This window comes from Synchiropus splendidus, chromosome 12 (genome assembly GCF_027744825.2).
Source record: "Synchiropus splendidus isolate RoL2022-P1 chromosome 12, RoL_Sspl_1.0, whole genome shotgun sequence".
In the NCBI taxonomy this organism is placed as follows: Eukaryota; Metazoa; Chordata; class Actinopteri; order Syngnathiformes; family Callionymidae; genus Synchiropus; species Synchiropus splendidus.
In genome coordinates, this window is record NC_071345.1 from 8,906,935 (window position 1) to 8,925,075 (window position 18,141).

Here is an 18,141-nt window from a genome sequence, read left to right on the forward strand (position 1 = left end):
TGGATGTGGGTGATGAACACATGAAGAGGATTTGTCATGGAAGCCCTGATGGGAGTTGCTGCACGATGAAGGGGAAGCCCACTTAGACCCATCCATCCACACACAGGGTGTTGAAGGGTTTCCTGTTCATCAATAAAGCTGCACTCATTCACTTGTGCCCCAAACAACACACACAGTTCCCTTTGCTTTCTTCAGGCAGGAAATGGTTTCATCTCCACAGACTACACTACCAGTTTATTTTCACTACTTTATAGATACATTCCAAAGGCAAATGGAGCAAATAATGTTGCTGTTTTGGAGAATGAAAAATATAAAGCAGGATCTGAGTCACACTTTCCATATGTGGTCATCCATCGCTTTGATGCCTTCAGAGAGAATCTGCTGTGTTAATAAAGAACTATTCATTGAGAACTTGTGTCCAAACTTGCATCATCAAAACTTCCACTGCTTAAGTTTAACTGGTTTAACTTCTGTGTACCCCCTTATAATTGTGCTTTTAATGACATTGAAGCCTGCACGCCACGAGTCTTGGTTGCCATCACATTCGCGAAGGATGTTGAAAAGCCATTGTTTACCTTCTGTGAGGAGGAGCCGCGTCATTGGGTGTACTGTATCTTTAAATGTGGCGGGCTGCCCTGTTGTTGCTGTACAGGAAACCCCGTACTGACTCTGAAGGGGCCCAAGATGGCGGAATACTCTCGGGAGGCAGTTAGCAAATAACTGAGCCAGACGTCGCCAATGAATGGCAAACAGCCCTGAAATGTAAAGCGTTGCTCCGTGGTAATTTCACGACTCCACTTTGTTGCGCTGCACAGTCCTCGGGATGCATATATACGTGTGAGGGGAGAGTTGTCTCTCCGCGGCCCCGAGCCAGAACATGGCGGAACACTCGGGGAAGAAATAGCGAGCTAACGCTAGTATAGGCGTATTATTCAGACACGCGCTGTCTATTGGACTCGTTCGGACGACACGTTTCTCCGGTAAACGAGTGGGAAATAATGTTAACGCTGCGCAATTTCTGCATGAACTCCACGAATGGATTTCCTCCCAGGTGATACGTGCAGCGTTCGTAGTTAGCTTCGAGCTAGGTGAAGTGGCTAATGTTTTCCGCAAGTGGACAAGCTGTTCTCAGAAGCGGGCATCAGAGAAACATTGTAAAAAACGTGTGAATTGTGAGTCCACTACGGCTGTATTTTTTTTAAAATTACATTTTCTTTGTCGGTGTTTTAAGTTGCTAGTGTAAAACAGTTTAGTTCGATGCTCACAATGGTCTTCGTGTCGAGACGTGTTTCATGTTCGAAGTAGTGGAACTTTGATGGTTATACTTGCTGGCGTTGGTTCTACTGAGTGCTCGTCATCTGGGAGTGTTAGTGAATTGAAGTTGTGGCGTTGCTAGACACACTGTAAGAACCAAGACGAGCCAGAAGGAAAGGGGGCCGTGTACATCCACCTGCCAGGATGACGGACACCCGCCGAAGAGTCAAAGTCTATACCCTCAACGAGGACAGACAGTGGGACGACCGCGGGACAGGACACGTCTCTTCGGGTTATGTGGAGCGTCTGAAAGGCACTTCTCTTCTCGTCAGAGCAGAAAGTGATGGTGAGCATGACAGTTCATTCACAAACTCAATAACACTCATTTTGCCTCACCAACCCATTCACATTCAGTCTTTAGTTACGTTTGGGTTCTGTACCGTTATTACCAGGCCACACCACACTGACTTTCTCTGTATTTATTGCACAGACAGCAGGTAATACAACGGGCATCGAGTGTCATGTGTGTTCTTAGCCTGGCATGTAGATACGATGCCATAAAGCTGAGCCCAAACGCACAGCTCTCCACTGCTTTGATGTACAGTATGCCTGAGTGGAACAGAACATTTTGTCATTCGAGCTGTCTTTTTGTCAGACATGCTTGGGCATGGTTCAAATCTCAGAAGAGTTTGGATTTGTTATTGGCGCGTCTCATGTGTTTATAGTTGTCTAAGAATCCACACAGAGTAGTAAAACATTAAACTCTGTTTTATTAGCAGCACTCTGTTGCTAGTACAGTAGCTGTAGCCGACTTTAACCTTCCTTTAACTTTGTTTTTGAGGGTTATCAAAGGGTTATAATGGAACCCATATAACACAATAGATAGTTCCTATTCTATCACTGTACTTTTATTTTGCACTGTGTAGATGCTTACAGTCAGACTTGACAGTGAAGATGATAAGTTGCTTGTTTTCCCCTTAAATTCAAAGCTTTTAAGCTTTTAAGTAAGTTATATCTGTGTATATATGTGATAACTGCGTTAATGCTGAACCTGAAGTTTGGAACATTTATTTCTCTGTTATCCGAAGCCAGTGTTAATTTTGCACTTTGTTTACATCTAGATCAAATCTGGAAGTTATGCTCTCACCGTCCTGTTATTCCAGTTCATTTGTACGAGGTGGAGCCAGGACCCACTTCATTGCGGCACGGTCCCTTTTCAACATGTTTGATGTCATGGCCTAGAATAGTAGAAATATGTCGCTCAATGTAGGCGTCAATAAATTTGTAAGATTCCCGAAATCACAGCGTCTATTTCAGGCTTGTCGCCTAGTTAAATGAACAGGTGAGAGTAGTGTCACGGTTGCAAACAAAGAATTTTTTCTCGGTACTGTATGTTCCACCATATGCAAGTACTGCAACATTAAATGACATATAATTGCTATATGCATGGATAAACAGCTTTTGAATCCAAGTTTTTGAATCAGTCTATGTGGATTTATTTGTTAAATTCAATGCTTATGTAACTCAAAATGTTCTTCCTGTTCACACTTTCACTCATCCATACATTCATGAGTTCACACCAGGTGCTCTATATATACTTGTTTGTGTTAGAGATGATTCATTTTGGTCTTGAGCTCACACATATAAAGTCATGCAGATGGCTACTGTCACTCAACCTTCCATGCAATTTCAACTTGCATTTTATGTCATCCTCAATGCACATTTGTTTTTTTTGTTCATAGGTTCTTTGCTGCTGGAGTCTAAAATCAACCCAAACACAGCCTACCAGAAGCAACAAGTAAGTCCCCGGACATTCCTTGTGTATGAATGGATTGTGTGTTTTGCATCAGTTTTGTTTCATCCCTTTATCTCTCCTCTTAAGGATACGTTGATAGTGTGGTCTGAAGCTGAAAATTATGACCTGGCTCTAAGTTTCCAAGAGAAAGCTGGCTGTGATGAAATCTGGGAAAAAATATGTCAGGTAAGATATTAACACTGCTGGCAATTTACTGGGATAAGCAGGTCGACCGGGTTATTTCTTGAGGTGTGCGTGGGTCGTCGTCCGGCTCTCTACATGCGGATAAAACAACTCTGTAATGGACGTGGATATTTTTTGGATTCTGCTCCCTATGGTGTGAGCATTTATCACAATTTACCAGTTAATGTCCCTGATGTTGGAGTTCTTCTTGCATGCCCTGCACTGGTTTCGCCTTGTGTCTCTCCAAATGTGAGTTCTAAACATGTCCTTTTACTTCAGACCCAGCGTGCGCGGCTTTGACCTTCTGATGTAATTTTTCGGTTCTTATTCTGCCACCTAAACTTCAGTTGTGTTGTGAGTCAGTTTGAGCCCAAAGGACATCTGTCGGGCTGTTGAGAAGAAGCAAGCAAGCTTCCCAAACGCAGCATTGGTGTCTTTAATTCAGTCAAATGTATGATCTGGAAACTACAAGGTGCATCTGTGTGCGAACCTGCACAGCAAGGCAGTTGCTTGTAATTATCGTCGTCATCTCCTGTGGGTAAATTATTGAGAACACATTCACAACATGATTTGCGTGCACAACTTTGAGCTTCCTATTGTGTGGGAGTAATCATTTCTCATATGTCTCATAGGGTAGACGGTACAGCGTCTCAGCAGGGCGTGACAATTTTTTTTTTTGGCAGTTTGAATGAACCCCCAAAAAACAATTTGTAATGACTGTCATTTTTGGGTATAACTTTTGGTACAACTGTCATTCGCATTCTCTTCATGTGTTTTTTTTTTTTACTTTTTTTTTTTCTATCACCATGATTTTTTTTGTTTTACTTAAAATCCTCTTCTCCTGAACCGTTGTATTAAAATCACTTCTTCGATACTGTGAATGCTCAAACATCCATGTGTTTACTTTGCAAAGTAGAGCGTACTGTATTTGAATATGCTGATTTGCATCTTAACACGCCTGTGTGTGTTTTTAAAGGTTCAGGGAAAGGACCCTTCCGTGGACATCACTCAAGATGTGGTTGACGAGTCCGAAGAGGAGCGCTTCGATGACATGTCCTCCCCTGGTCTGGAGTTACCCCCATGTGAACTGAGCCGCTTGGAGGACTTGGCTGAGCTAGTTGCTTCCTCGTTACCATCTCCGCTACGGCGCGAAAAACTGGCCCTGGCAGTGGAGAACGAAGGCTATATTCGCAAGCTGCTGGAACTATTCCGTGTTTGCGAGGACTTGGAGAACAGAGAGGGGCTACACCACTTGTACGAAATCATTAAAGGCATATTCCTGCTCAATCGCACTGCACTCTTTGAGGTCATGTTCTCGGAGGAGTGTATCATGGACGTTATTGGTTGTCTGGAGTTTGACCCAGCGCTCCCTCAGCCGCGGCGACATCGGGAATTTCTCACAAAGACTGCCAGATTTAAGGAGGTGATCCCCATCTCTGACCCGGAACTGCGTCAGAAAATACACCAGACTTATAGAGTGCAGTACATTCAGGACATGGTGCTGCCCACTCCCTCTGTTTTTGAGGAGAATATGCTGTCCACCCTGCACTCCTTCATCTTCTTCAACAAGGTGGAGATCGTGGGCATGCTGCAGGTGAGAATGAATGACGCGGATCATGACCAGAGCTTTTCCTCATAAACTTTTTTTTTAAAAGATAATTGTTTTGCTAAATGTCTTACTCAATGTCATTCTGCCATTAATTGCACTGACAAGTAATCTGTGCTTTTCACACTCAACTTATCTGCAAGCGGAGATGGTCACGTGACTTCTGTGTACTTGTTCTTTGTGACTCTGTTGATAGACAGTTGTCTCCATAGAGATGGAGAGGAGTGTTGTGTAAATCCACAATGCTGTTGCGTGAGAGGGAAAACTAGAACTTCCACGCAGTTTATAGCTGCACATTTGTCATTCAGATATGAATCAGCCACTCCAAGATAAATGATTAACACAGTTTAACTCAGTTCAGTAAGCAGACGGCACTTTGAAGAATAGTTATTTCATCAGAACAGCTTGAGTGGAAAAGTGCCTGTCAACATCGGTCGAATGTAATGCTTGACAAATCAGAAGCCCTACGCTAATACTGGTTTACAAGGAAGATTTGATCTAGTGTGTAATTTTAAGTAACTGCTGGTGCATTTTGCACTTAAGTGGCACCGTTCCGGATTGACATATATAGTGTTTAATTCCTTGGCGACTCACAATCTCCCTTCTTTAATGTCAGGACGATGAGAAATTCCTGACAGACCTTTTTGCACAGCTAACAGATGAAGCGACGGAAGACGACAAAAGACATGAACTGGTATGTCCGAACACTGTACTGTACTGTACTGTGACACAATACTCAGCTGAAGCAAAGCTGAATCCTGATTTGATGTTATTTCTTTGACTTTCCCCTTTCAAAGGTCAACTTCCTCAAGGAATTCTGCGCATTCTCACAAACGCTACAACCTCAAAACAGAGACGCCTTTTTCAAGACACTGTCAAACATGGGCATTCTACCTGCACTGGAGGTCATCCTGGTGAGTACTGTCAACCACATACACTTAACATCTCGACCTGTGTAGCAGCATGTAGCAGCCCAGCATCGCGTACAACAGTTACGGCAGCACAGTATCCCAGCGTCTCACTCTCACACAGCCATCTACCTCTACAGTAGTACCTCTAACCCTCCCGTCTGCTATTTTGAATGGTATTTGACTTGTGTCTAATCATACACAGTCCTTGTTACTTGTAATGATGGCATTACAACGGAAATAAACGTGTCTTATATATTTGTATATTTGTTGTGAGTAATTGATAAAATTGTAACATTCTGCTGACCTGGGATAAAATTGAATATGCCATTGAAGCAGGTCTTATGTGTTAATTTATGCTTGCTTTACTTCAAAAACTTAACTTGTTGGAATGTGTCCCAGAAATAACACCTCAGCATGAAGTCAAACTATGCAGCTGTTTATTTAAAGTACCAAATCAGAATGTATTAAATAGACAGCAATATCAGATATCATTACCTCATATATTAAGGATAAGTGATGTGTCACCATGGTAAGTTATTCTATTTCAAATGTGTGCTGAATTGATGGTAATGCATTTGGATAAATACTGAAGTACAAGTTGTGCCGTCCGAAACAGGGAATGGATGACGTTCAGGTGCGCGGGGCAGCCACTGATATCTTCTCTTATCTGGTGGAGTACAACCCGTCCATGGTACGAGAGTTTGTGATGCAGGAGTCTCAGCAAAATGATGACGTGAGTGGACAGTTTTACTGTGTGTTTGTCTCTGAAAAAGAAAGCAAATTGATATTGTTTCTTTGTTTCTGCCTTTCAGGATATCCTTCTGATCAACCTCATCATAGAGCACATGATCTGTGATACTGATCCAGAATTAGGTGGGGCGGTGCAGCTCATGGGCCTTCTCAGAACTCTGGTGGACCCAGAGAACATGCTGGCTACTGCAAACGTAAGTAGCAATTGCTGACTGTTGGTGTGAGACACATTGTCAAACCCTCCTCACCATCATTATTCAGAGGTTACTGGGTTTAAGTTTGATGCCATGTGTGTTCTGTTCCCCAGAAAACTGAAAAGACTGAGTTCTTAAGCTTCTTTTACAAGCACTGCATGCACGTCCTCTCGGCTCCGCTGCTGGCCAACACCACAGAAGAGAAGCCCAGCAAAGGTACACGAGGCGGTTTGTTTTTGAGACGCACTGATGAAGCTTGCTTATGTTTATCATGGTTTCTCCATCTCTCAGATGATTTCCAGACGTCCCAGTTGTTGGCTTTGATTTTGGAATTGCTGACCTTCTGTGTTGAGCATCACACCTACCACATAAAGAACTACATCATCAACAAGGACATCCTCAGGAGGGTCTTGGTGCTCACCGCCTCTCAGCACGCCTTCCTGGCACTCTGTAAGCAAGCTGGACTCTAGTTCCCTTTTGAAATGTGAGGAGCAATCCTGAATGTTCTCTGTGGTCCAGGTGCTCTGCGCTTCATGCGGAGGATCATCGGTTTGAAGGATGAATTCTACAATCGCTACATTATGCGGAACTTTTTGTTTGAGCCGGTCGTCAAGGCCTTTCTGAACAACGGCTCGCGTTACAATCTCATGAACTCGGCCATCATCGAGATGTTTGAATATGTCCGTGTGGTGAGTGTCATTCCGACCCGTCCGTTGTGTTTCTCAAAATCTGTGACAAAGCATATTTTCTGTCAGAAGGATCCATGCTAACTTAATTGGTGCCGTCTCTTCTCTCTCTTGCTGTTGCTGTCTTTTCTGCTGTCGTTCCTCTGCTACATGCTCATCCTCTCCACACTTTGTTGGGCCCCTGCACCACCTCTCTCTCCTCCCATTGCCCCCAGGAGGATGTGAAATCTCTAACGGCTCATATAGTAGAAAATTACTGGAAGGCTCTGGAAGACGTGGACTATGTTCAGACATTCAAAGGCTTGAAGCTGCGTTACGAGCAACAACGAGAACGGCAGGACAACCCCAAGTTAGACAGGTGAGTGCTTTTACTGTGACATGGAGAATAGCACCCACCGCAGCTCAAACTGGAGTTTTGTCCTTAAAGTTAAAGTTTCATCATGAAGTTGTAGTAATCCTCTTCAGTGGTCATAATCTGGTGTGTTGCTGCTCTCACTTTCTCATGAACTCCTCCCTTGTGTTTATCCCATGACGTTGGATGTTAGACTGTAATGGTGTGTCTGTCATCTCGGGCAGCATGCGCTCCATCCTGAGGAACCACCGCTTTCGGCGTGACGCCCGGACACTGGAGGACGAGGAGGAAATGTGGTTCAACACGGATGAGGACGACCTGGAAGACGGCGAGGCTGTGGTTCCTCCCTCAGACAAGATGAAGAGCGAGGAAGACCTCATGGAGCCGATCAGCAAATTCATGGAGAGGAAGAAATGTACGTTCCGCGTTTTCCCTCTCGGTGTCCCAGGTCACTGACCTCTTGTCTGTCTGCTCTCCCAGTGAAAGACCCAGAAGATAAGGAAATGCTGGGGAAGTCCAGCCTGCCGAGCCGACAGAATCCCAGCTTCAAGCTCTCTTTCTCTGGTTCGACGAAAACCAGCCTGTCCAGCCCTCCGTCTGCCTCACTCAACCCTGGCTCTCCGGGCTCACCGGGGTCTCCCGGCTCAGGAGTACGTAGCTCGCCCTCCACCACAGCTGTTACCACGAAGGTAACCGCTCCAGTGTCCCTTCAGTTGACTTCCAATTCTGCTCACTCTCTTGGTGATTCCACTGAGGGAAAACTGGGGGTGGTGCAGGTTTTTGTTGCAACCATTCAGGTGAACACTGCTTCAACCAATGAGGTGTCAGCTGAAACGAGCAGCACCAGGCTGACTATCACCTGACTGGTGAAGCTGTGTGTGCTACTTGAGTTAAAACAAAACCCTGCACCACCCCGGACCTAGCAGAACTGGTTTGAGGACCTCTGCTTTCATACCCACTCCCTCACCAGATCTAGACTCCATCATACTCCCGAGTCACACCGGTGCTTTTACTGCCTGCAGTTACTGCATCCATGAACCTCACTGGTTGTTGTCTTTAGCTCCTTATACGTTTTACTGAAGGGTCAACGGGTTCGTGAATTTGCATTTATCGCCCCCTCTTGTCAGAAATGGGGAACTACAAGTACTTTTTTCCCTTTCTCTCCACCCCTCCCGCTGTTAGATTAGACATGGTTTATTGTCTCCAAGTGTTGATACAAAGATACTTATTAGAAATGAAGCATGTCTTATTATAGGCTCATGGTTTTAGCACAAAGTGTTGTTCAATAACTTAGAGTAGTTTGTTGGATATTTTTAACACAATAAGAAGGACATGCTTTATTTCATCATTCATATCATTCATTATGTGTTAAATGAAATTACTGAAAAGCATTTTTTATGTAAAAAACTGAACCATTTGCCGATTTGTACATGTTTACTGTGGTTCATAGTTTTTATTTTGACGCAGCATCATCTAACTCCCAGGTCGGATGCTACTTGGTCCTCCCCACCTTCAGACGTGTTCGACTCTTGGTCACCAAACTCTTTTCTTTAGTTCACACAAATGCCTGAGTGCTCATGGCTGAGAGCAGTTGAATAATAGTCGTGGCCGCTGTCATGGTGTGGAAAATAGCTCCAGGAGAATGCCGTCAAATTCACTCATTTAATAGCAAACCTGCTGTTTTCAGGGGGGGCTGGTGGGACTGGTGGACTATCCCGACGACGACGATGAGGACGAAGATGATGAGGAGGATGGGGAGAGTAAAGAGGAGAGTCTGCCTCCGACAAAGAAACCCAAGCTCAACTCCTAAAGGCTCCTCGGCCTCCGAGCAGAGACTTGTCACAGGAATGATGTAAACAGAGTGAATGAATGAAGCCACATCTGGCTGGAGGTCAGAGGAGGAGCGGACTGAATGGATTGGAGCTCACCTCTGACCGGTCCAGTTCATACAAGTGCCAATCAGCAGACCAGGAGAGAGAGACGTCTGAGATGTAAACAAACACGTTGGACGTCGAAGGGGAGGGGCGAGGTCGCCCCCGCAGGACCTTCAGCTCGCTCACTCGTTCGGTTGGTCGGAGAAATAGACCACAAACAAATAAACACATCTGAAGTTCCGGAGAGCTCGTGGGCCTGGACCATAACCCACTCCCCCCGACCCCCACTCAGGGAAGGACATCACCGTGACCCCAGTAGGTCAGCCAATTCAGACCCAGAACCACCGTGTGCACCCACTTCAGAAGCCTCTTCCTGTTCTTTTTCCACCTGTTCATTTCTCTGCTCTATCTCCACCTCCTCCTCCTCCTCCTCTGTTGCTTTGTGTCCCTCTTTTAAGTTAGTACTAGGACCAGACGGGAGATGGCATGTGGCGCGGAGCTGTCTGTGTTGTCGTTTGATGATGTCATCAGTGTCTTCGTTCGACATTGTTTCTCTGAAGAGAAAAAAAAAAGCCAGCAGTTTCTTCATATGTTCATTTTACTCTTTATTTGTCTTCTCCAGTTTTTTGTAAAAGACAACAGAAAAAAAGACCTGCCTTTAAATGTTCAGGATGTTTTCAGTCACACTTGAACAGGTTTTTAAAGACCTCAGTAGGTGAGCTAGTTTTACCCTTTTTGCCCTTTGAAACTGCAGATTTTTTGGAGAATTTGTAATCCCGTCTTGATTAAAGATTGAGTGGAATTCTAGATGTGATGAATTTTGTCATATCTTCTCATTTTCTTTCCTTTTACATGAGTGTACACTTAGTTGTTCGAAATATTTGGGACCATTAAAATCTTTGCTGTAAGGCGTCCTGCTAGCCTTTTGTTCGATCCAGCCTTTCCTTCCTGCGTGTTTTCCACCAGTTCTTTTGTCTCTTGCATCACTGGCTATTTTTCATTGTCCCTCACGTGTCCAGACTCTCGCAGCTGCTCTGCGTGCTGTCCGCTAGGTGGCACCGTTGTTCCGTCAAGTACAGGTCCAGGCGTTTGTTGCGCTCGCCTCTTGCTCCTGCAACTTCACTGTGTCTCATGTTACACTCACTACCTGATCAATGAACGCCTGAGGCTGTGATATTGCTGTGAAGTGGTGGCCTGAGTTGTGGACAGCATTTTTTTTCTCAGTGTGGAGTCAGGGTTTTTCTCAGACTTATTTCAGCAACACACATTGTTTTTGAACTGAAGGCAGAAAACAAGACCCTGGAGCAAGTGCTCTATGAAGTGGTGATGACTGGGTTGAGTAGCTCGATTAACTGAGACTCATGAGTCAGATGAGATCGTTTGAAAGTGCTTTATGATCAGGAACATCCCATTATCCGACGCAGCCATCCCTCTGACTTGGGAATGTCTCGTCACTCTTAAAAGAAGTGGCTGATTCCACCTTGTAAATAAGGACAACAATGGCACTGAAAAGTGGTGAAATATGATTTTCTGCTTGCCATTCTGCTTTCTAGAGAATTTAAAATGGGAAGTACTGTACCTTTAATACCTGAAGATGAGAACCTGAAGTGTTTTCTTTTGAAGGAGCTGCAGCCAGATGCAAATTCTTATTAATATACATGTATTTTTGCTCATGAAATGCCTTAATAAGAGCAAATAACAGAGTTTGTTTTGGGCTCCCTCTAGTGACGCTGTATGACCTCGCTGCTCCAGGTAGCCTCGGACTGGCCTGTGTGTGTGGCCTGTGCTTGGCACAAGTGTCAGTTCAGTTTTAGGTGATATCTGCATCTAATGATGGTTTAGTCTGTAGACCGATGAAGGTAGAGTAACTTTTGCCTCGGAACAGAAACTGTTTTGCCATGGTGAAGACGGATTGGATTCCGTTTTCTGAAAATAATACTCAGCCGAGTTATGAATCTCAGATTACTGAAGATGCTTCATGTCTGTTTCCATGTGTTGCTGGTTTTCTCACTTTCATATCTGACCCATGAACTTTTGGGCAATGCCCTTATCAAAGATGTCTGAGTGTTGCCTGAAACTCCTTTTTTTTAAATTTCACCATTTTCAAGTCAAACCGGACCTGTGGTCCCCACAGAGGGGGCAAACAGAAAAACAAACACCGGGACTGCGTTGTCCGTCCAAGACGCTCTTCAAACATGGATTATTAATTAAAAAGCAAACAGAAGCGAGTCCCCCGGCGGCCACGACGCCTATTAAGACTCCATTCAGAGGAAAGCTGTCTGTGGACGACAGCGGCTTTTCCCTGCCAGTCTGTGTTTGCCCCTCAGCAGGAGCGTGGCGGCATGTGTGTTGCTGCGTGTGTGTGATCTGTGCCACCGCGGTTCCTGCTCCGCCGACCTCTGCCCGCCCGCCTGCGCGTCTGCCAGGTTGAAGAGTGACCGTCGGGGGACGTCGCCGCCCGGCCTCCTGCTGGGCCAATGAAAAGCCTGCTTGACAGCTCCATTGACTGGCTCGCATCCCCGAACATCACGTCTGGCACCGAGAGGCTGCTGTCTATTCAGGAGTGACAGTCGCATGGCGACGAGCAGAGCAGACAGGACAGTGTGGCGACAGCAGTGGGATGTATGCGTGTCAAAAAAACTTCTCCGACTTTCACTTCACTGACCCTTTTATTTGGTAGTTTGGTAGTTATTTTTACGCTCTCTCTTGCCAAATATCACTCTCTCCTGACCCAGTTTCACCCCAGAGAGGTCAAGAGCAAGTCCTCGACTAGTGGCGGGGTTCTGTTACTGCGTCGCAAGTTGGACTGAGTGAAGCCTGTAAATACCATGAAATAAAAAACCTGGTAGACAGTGTCGGTGCAAAGGTGTCCGGGCGATGGCGACACACCAGGCAGTCGCGATGCAACTGTTTTTGGAACTTTTCATGTAAAAATGAAACTTAAAATGAAGGATGCGATGGTTTCTACCAACAGACAAAATGTGCAGTGTTGTCATCAAACCAGGAAGTAGAGTCAGACTCATTCTGTGAAGAGTTCATTCATCGATGCAGGGTCTTTTTTTCGCTATAAATGAATAAATGAATATATTTATCTTCCATGGTGAGTAATTGTCTACTACAAAGTTGAGTCAGAGTTTTTATTTACTAATTTTCCTAAACGTACTTGTGACGCTGGCCTGCTCTCTGCTGCGTGGTTGGAACAGTGTCAGTTCCTCACCAGAGAGGGCGCTGTCACGTTTGCCGGCCTCCGTCAGACAGAATTGATACGATATGTGAAACAGATGATCCACTATTTTGATCCCGTCATCATCATCAGGATATGAAGAAGGAAGCGTGGCCCCTTTCAGGTTGTCCAAACACCGGCACAAAGTCCACCTTCATGACTCCCCACCGGGTCGGGCGGCCGCTCGGACAATGGTCAGTGTTCCCCGGGACAAAGCCTTCTCTGTGTCCCTCTCTGCTGATTGGCCGAGTCCCGCACAGCAACCCGCCGCCGCCGCGTGTGATTAATCACCGCGTAAAAACGCTGGAGGTTGCAGGAAGGGCCCCGGCTGACCGACAGGGACCCCGGGCGGCCGGGATGCCCCGGGTCAGCAAGCGTCGGTAGCAAATGAAAGCCGTGAAGGAAAGCCACCATCCGTTCCATCTGGTCTTCATTAGCTCTGAGGTGAGATACAGTCACGAACAGAAGTCCACGGCGGAGGCTTTCTTTTTTCTTTACAGTCACGAGTGATAGATGACAGATGACTGAAGTCAAGAGGTCGAGTCCCCCGACTCGGGAACGACATCCTAATTCTAAATAATTGACCCAAATGTGAGAGAAGATCACGCGTTAAAGACTTTGCTCGGCCTTTGTTCTTCAAGTGTCTCCAGTTAAAGTTCCCACAGTCGCCAGCCCCACAGTCTCATGAGGAAACGAGTCACAGTTAGTCTATCTATCTATCTACAGTATCTGTCTGTCGGTCTGAATGTCTCTCTGTCTGTCTGTCTGTCTGTCTGTCAGTCTGAATGTCTCTCTGTCTGTCTGTCTATCTATCCATCCATCTATCGATCTGTCTATCTATCTATCTATCTGTCTATCTATCTATCTGTCTATCTATCTGTCTATCTATCTATCTATCTGTCTGTCTGTCTGTCTGTCTGTCTGTCTGTCCGTCTGTATCTGTCTGTCTGTCTGTCCATCTATCTATCTATCTGTCTATCTATCTATCTATCTATCTATCTATCTATCTATCTATCTATCTATCTATCTATCTATCTATCTATCTATCTGTCTATCTATCTATCTATCTATCTATCTATCTATCTATCTATCTATCTATCTATCTGTCTGTCTGTCTGTCTGTCTGTCTGTCCGTCTGTATCTGTCTGTCTGTCTGTCCATCTATCTATCTATCTATCTATCTGTCTGTCTGTCTGTGTCTATCTGTCTGTCTGTCTGTCTATCTATCTATCTGTCTGTCTGCCTGTCTCTGTCTATCTGTCTGTCCATCTATCTATCTATCTATCTATCTATCTATCTATCTATCTATCTATCTATCTATCTATCTATCTATCTATCTATCTGTCTGTCTCTATCTATCTATCTATCTATCTATCTATCTGTCTGTCTGTCTGTCTGTCTATCTATCTATCTGTCTGTCTGTCTGTCTGTCTCTATCTATCTGTCTTTCTGTCTGTCTTTCTGTCTGTCTGTCTGTTATCTGTCTGTCTGTCTGTCTATTTACATATATTTTTGAAAAAAAAACATATAGCTAAATAATTAAATAATATATCATAAAATGGAAGCGATTTGTGGATGTAATTTAAATTTCTTAAAAACAAACAATAACAAAAAACAAAACCTAAAAAGTCAGGATAATTTTGGTCTCATGTCCAAGTGGATGAAGAAGTTTGGACTCTCAGACACACGCTGTTTAATAGGTCAAGCTAACGTGGTAAAGTATATAAATTTAGAGCATCTATAGATGATTTTTATTTTCATGTTCCTGTCTATAAGGATGTCTGATCTAAAACTCAAGGGTCAAATCCGGCTTGAAAAATGATCTTTATGTGGCCTGTGAAAGCTGTCAGTAGCAGATTAAAAAACTATCCTTTGACCGCAGATCTTCCATGAAAAACAATGTGTATTTTGAACCGAGTTTCATCTTCAATCATTTCGGAACTATTTTCCCACCAAAATAAACAAAAATGTGTGCTCATTTTAGCACCATTCCGACAACATTCCTGGAGCATAATCACCCCCTGGTGTCCTGGAGAACCTCACATTTCAACCGAATCAATGCTTAGAAACGCAGCTTCACCCTCTTGTTTTTGTGATTATTTCTGTGGAAACCTGTTTCTAGTTGAGTTTGAATAATCCTCGCCTGGTTGGTGTGTGTCCACAGAACTTCCTCCGTATCCAAACAACCAGCTCCGGTCTGTCCGTGACTCCTGCGGCCCTAAATCAATGATCCATAATGAGTGTTCCCACCGACGCGCTCGGAAGCCGAGGAATCCGGCTGCGATCCGCCATCACTAAATGGTAAGTGGCTGGTATTGTGCCTCGGCATGGGGGAACAGGAAACATGGACGTGAGTGTGGGAGCTCTTGGGCTGCATGCAAAATGAAAATGTCACAGTGATAAAGAGTGTACCTTCCTCACCCAGGAGTGTGTGTGTGTGTGTGTGTGTGTGTCAGATGGGTCGGAAGTGGCCCGGCGGCGCGCTGTAAATCCATAAGTTGCTGATAGCCACACACTGCTATTCATTCCTAGAAGTGGAGCTCGTGAAATGTGAAGTCAGGGAATCCAAGCACGTCCCTCCTCCTCCTTCTTTATAGAACGTAAAACGTAACAAAGTAAATACAGCGAGGTGCTGCTGAGAAACGAGTGGTATCTGTGAGAGCAGACAACAGTGAGGACATGTGAAAATCATAACGCGCCTCTTGAGAAATGATTCCCCGGCTGTTGGACCGAGCTTATGTAGTGCAGCATGAATGAAGCCCTTAAAGGTATCACTTTTCAGTCAATAAATAGGGAATCGGACCCGTGGTTCAGTGGGAGTTGAACTTGTGGGACGCACACACGCGCTCTGTTCGCCGACTTTGTGTGTGAAACTTGGGATTTAAATCGATGCTCAGGCTGCAGCAGGGAGTTCAGGGTGTTGTAGTTTCGGCTGTGGATCTGCAGATACACAACACAGATAGATAGAAGACATGCGGTCGCACACACGTCCAGTCGGCCAATTTTTCAGTATCTAGTTCAATGTTTACAAACCTTTGTGCTGCAGCCTGTTTGGTTCGGAGTGAACCAATGTCTCTGATTTCCTCCCACAGAAGGGGTTAATCGCTGACTCCAACTGAGGTCTGAGTGGTCCAGGATGGCTTCTGTCTTAGACCAGACCTGGGCAAAGTGCGGCTCAGGCGCCATATACGGCCCTTTGTCTCCATTTTTGCGGCCCTCATGAGGTCAGACTAAAGCTATAGCTGTAGTAATGTTTCTCGCAATTCTTTTGTCCTGTTATGTTTTCAGGCATGACTGGTTCGACTGTAAATATAACACTGAAGATTCCCCTTTTTTCGCCTCTTGCCATTTTTGCGAGTATTTTTTGGTCCTCAAAATAGATTGAAAGAATGTTGAGGAAAAAAAAGTCTTTCTTAGACATTTGTGATGATTTATATTGAAATAAAATGCATCTAAAATGAAACATTTTATGGGTTTCATGGTGCACTTACACTTAATATAATATATGACTTACATTTGACCTTTTTAGGTCCATTTTGTCCTTGTTATTTAAGCATATATTTTTTATTTTCCCCTTCATGTTTCATAGTCATCGCCCTCTTTCTTTCGGCACAATGGCCCCTCTCAACAGTCACAGTTACTAGTGTGGCCCTGTAGGACATTTCATTGCCCTCCTCTGCTCTGGACCCACTTATCTGACCTCAGAAAAACGATAATTAGAAACGTTAAATTAACTTTTCTTTGTTGTTTTTTGGGGGGGCATTGCTTCTTAGTCCCTCGAAAAAATTTACTTTCCGTTATTTCAACTTTTCAATGGTTTAATGTGGGATATTTGTCTTTAAAGTTTTATAAAAAAAAAAAAGAAATCTTTCTGCAGGTTAGCGTCGTAAGTAAAAGAGCACTCACACCAAACACAGTCGCGGACTGCGGCAGCTCTGCGTGAAGTGGTGTCACACGTCACAGAAGGTGTCTGTCCGCTGAGTCAGTCTGAGGCAGACCAATGTCAATTGACCAGTCCGACGCATGTCTGTGACCAGCGGGTGTTTTGTCCAACAACTTGATTTTATTATTTCGTAATTATTTTTGCTTAAATGTTTTTGAGTCAAACTTGCTGATATATTCTTGTAACTTGATATGGAAACTAGTCAAGATCACTGGTCGCCATTGTTCATCAAGTGAAGTTGTCTTGGTGCCGGTGTCGCCAGCCGTGCCGTCATGTTGACACATCGAGAGTTTTATTTTGAAAATGTACCAAATATACAGGTACCACTCTTTTTTCCTTCTTGCATGAAAGACTGCCACGTGACTTGATCCTATCTTAGCGGCGTGGAGGCGACAAGGTGCCGGCATGGATTTGATGTTGATGAAGAGCGGGCACCTGAAGAAGAGCCATTTGACCATTCGCCTTTGTCCCGTCTTTGTGCAACTGGCAGGAATCAGAAATGCAGTCTTATAAATCTGTTCTCCCCAAGCTCTCCCTTCCTATAACGCGTCGAGGAGTCTATGATCGAAAAACATCTTCCTCTCGTGACAGAAGCGATGGGCGGCTCTCACACGTGGGACCTCTGACGATGGCACTTTGCTGAGCCAAACAGTGTCCTGGAAACTGACCTGCTCTGGTTGTCACGTGTCAATCTCCAGGATTCCAAATCCCACAATAGAACGAGAACTTTCACTTGGCTCGAGACACCAAACCGACCATCTTCCCCGGACTGTTGTGTGTGGTCGTCGGGAGGAGGGGGACGGGGGGAGCTGGCCTTCCACACGTCGACGCTGAAGTTGCTTCAAGTCAGTAGCTCATCTCTACTGTCTCCTCTTCACCCTCTTTCTTATGGATATTCCTGTCTGGCTGACCTGGATTAACCCCTGCTGCCGCTCCGTGGATGACTCCCCAGAAAGATGGTCTCATAACGCACCTCGTCTCCAGGGGTATGTGGTGCATCTGGGCAGCAGATAAGAGAGAAGTGTCACTCTGAGAAGCCTTTCTCCCCTTTCTTCTCACCACTTTCTAATACCCGGCGCTGGTGCTCTCTTCCCAACTCCTCACCTCTTCCGTCTCGGTGACGGCTGGGTACAATTAGGAGCGAATGCCTTTCGTCTTGTGAAGCCGGGGCTGGAGAGGGACGTTGTTATATTTGCGGGTGATGGAGAGGGGAGGAGAGGGACGGAATGGGCTTCAGATGGTCTCCGAGGGTGAAGACGAAAGGGGGGAATAAGGGGCTAAAGGAGAAGAGACAGATCCTCTTCATGCTGAATGAAAGCGCTCTCCTCTGCTACGGCACATCACAGGCGGTTCGGGGAGAAAAGTGGTTT

General features: G+C 45.0%; 1 protein-coding gene across 6 annotated transcripts; it reads left to right on the forward strand.

Moving 5' to 3' along the window:
• Positions 1–548: 548 nt before the first annotated feature.
• smek1 (SMEK homolog 1, suppressor of mek1 (Dictyostelium)) lies at positions 549–12,573 on the forward strand. Of its 6 annotated transcripts, none has more exons than XM_053881610.1 (15): positions 552–780; positions 1,397–1,600; positions 2,997–3,052; positions 3,137–3,235; positions 4,209–4,826; positions 5,455–5,532; positions 5,636–5,752; positions 6,366–6,482; positions 6,562–6,693; positions 6,807–7,143; positions 7,213–7,382; positions 7,595–7,737; positions 7,956–8,146; positions 8,212–8,420; positions 9,419–12,569. In XM_053881610.1, exons 2-15 carry the CDS (start codon positions 1,459–1,461, stop codon positions 9,539–9,541), a joined length of 2,532 nt encoding a protein of 843 aa, XP_053737585.1. In that variant the 5' UTR covers positions 552–780; positions 1,397–1,458; the 3' UTR covers positions 9,542–12,569. The 6 variants fall into 6 exon arrangements, with proteins under 6 accessions (XP_053737588.1, XP_053737585.1, XP_053737587.1 ...); XM_053881612.1 differs by having other exon boundaries at positions 552–762; XM_053881614.1 differs by having other exon boundaries at positions 563–1,600; positions 6,807–6,909; positions 6,985–7,143; positions 9,419–12,564.
• The last annotated feature ends 5,568 nt before the right edge of the window (positions 12,574–18,141 follow it).

Coding starts and splice junctions, on each gene's coding strand:
- smek1 (XM_053881610.1), top strand. CDS start 1,459: ATGACGGACACCCGCCGAAGAGTCAAAGTCTATACCCTCAACGAGGAC. Junction 4,827..5,454: donor AGATCGTGGGCATGCTGCAG/GTGAGAATGAAT, acceptor CTTTAATGTCAG/GACGATGAGAAATTCCTGAC. Junction 7,144..7,212: donor GCACGCCTTCCTGGCACTCT/GTAAGCAAGCTG, acceptor TCTGTGGTCCAG/GTGCTCTGCGCTTCATGCGG.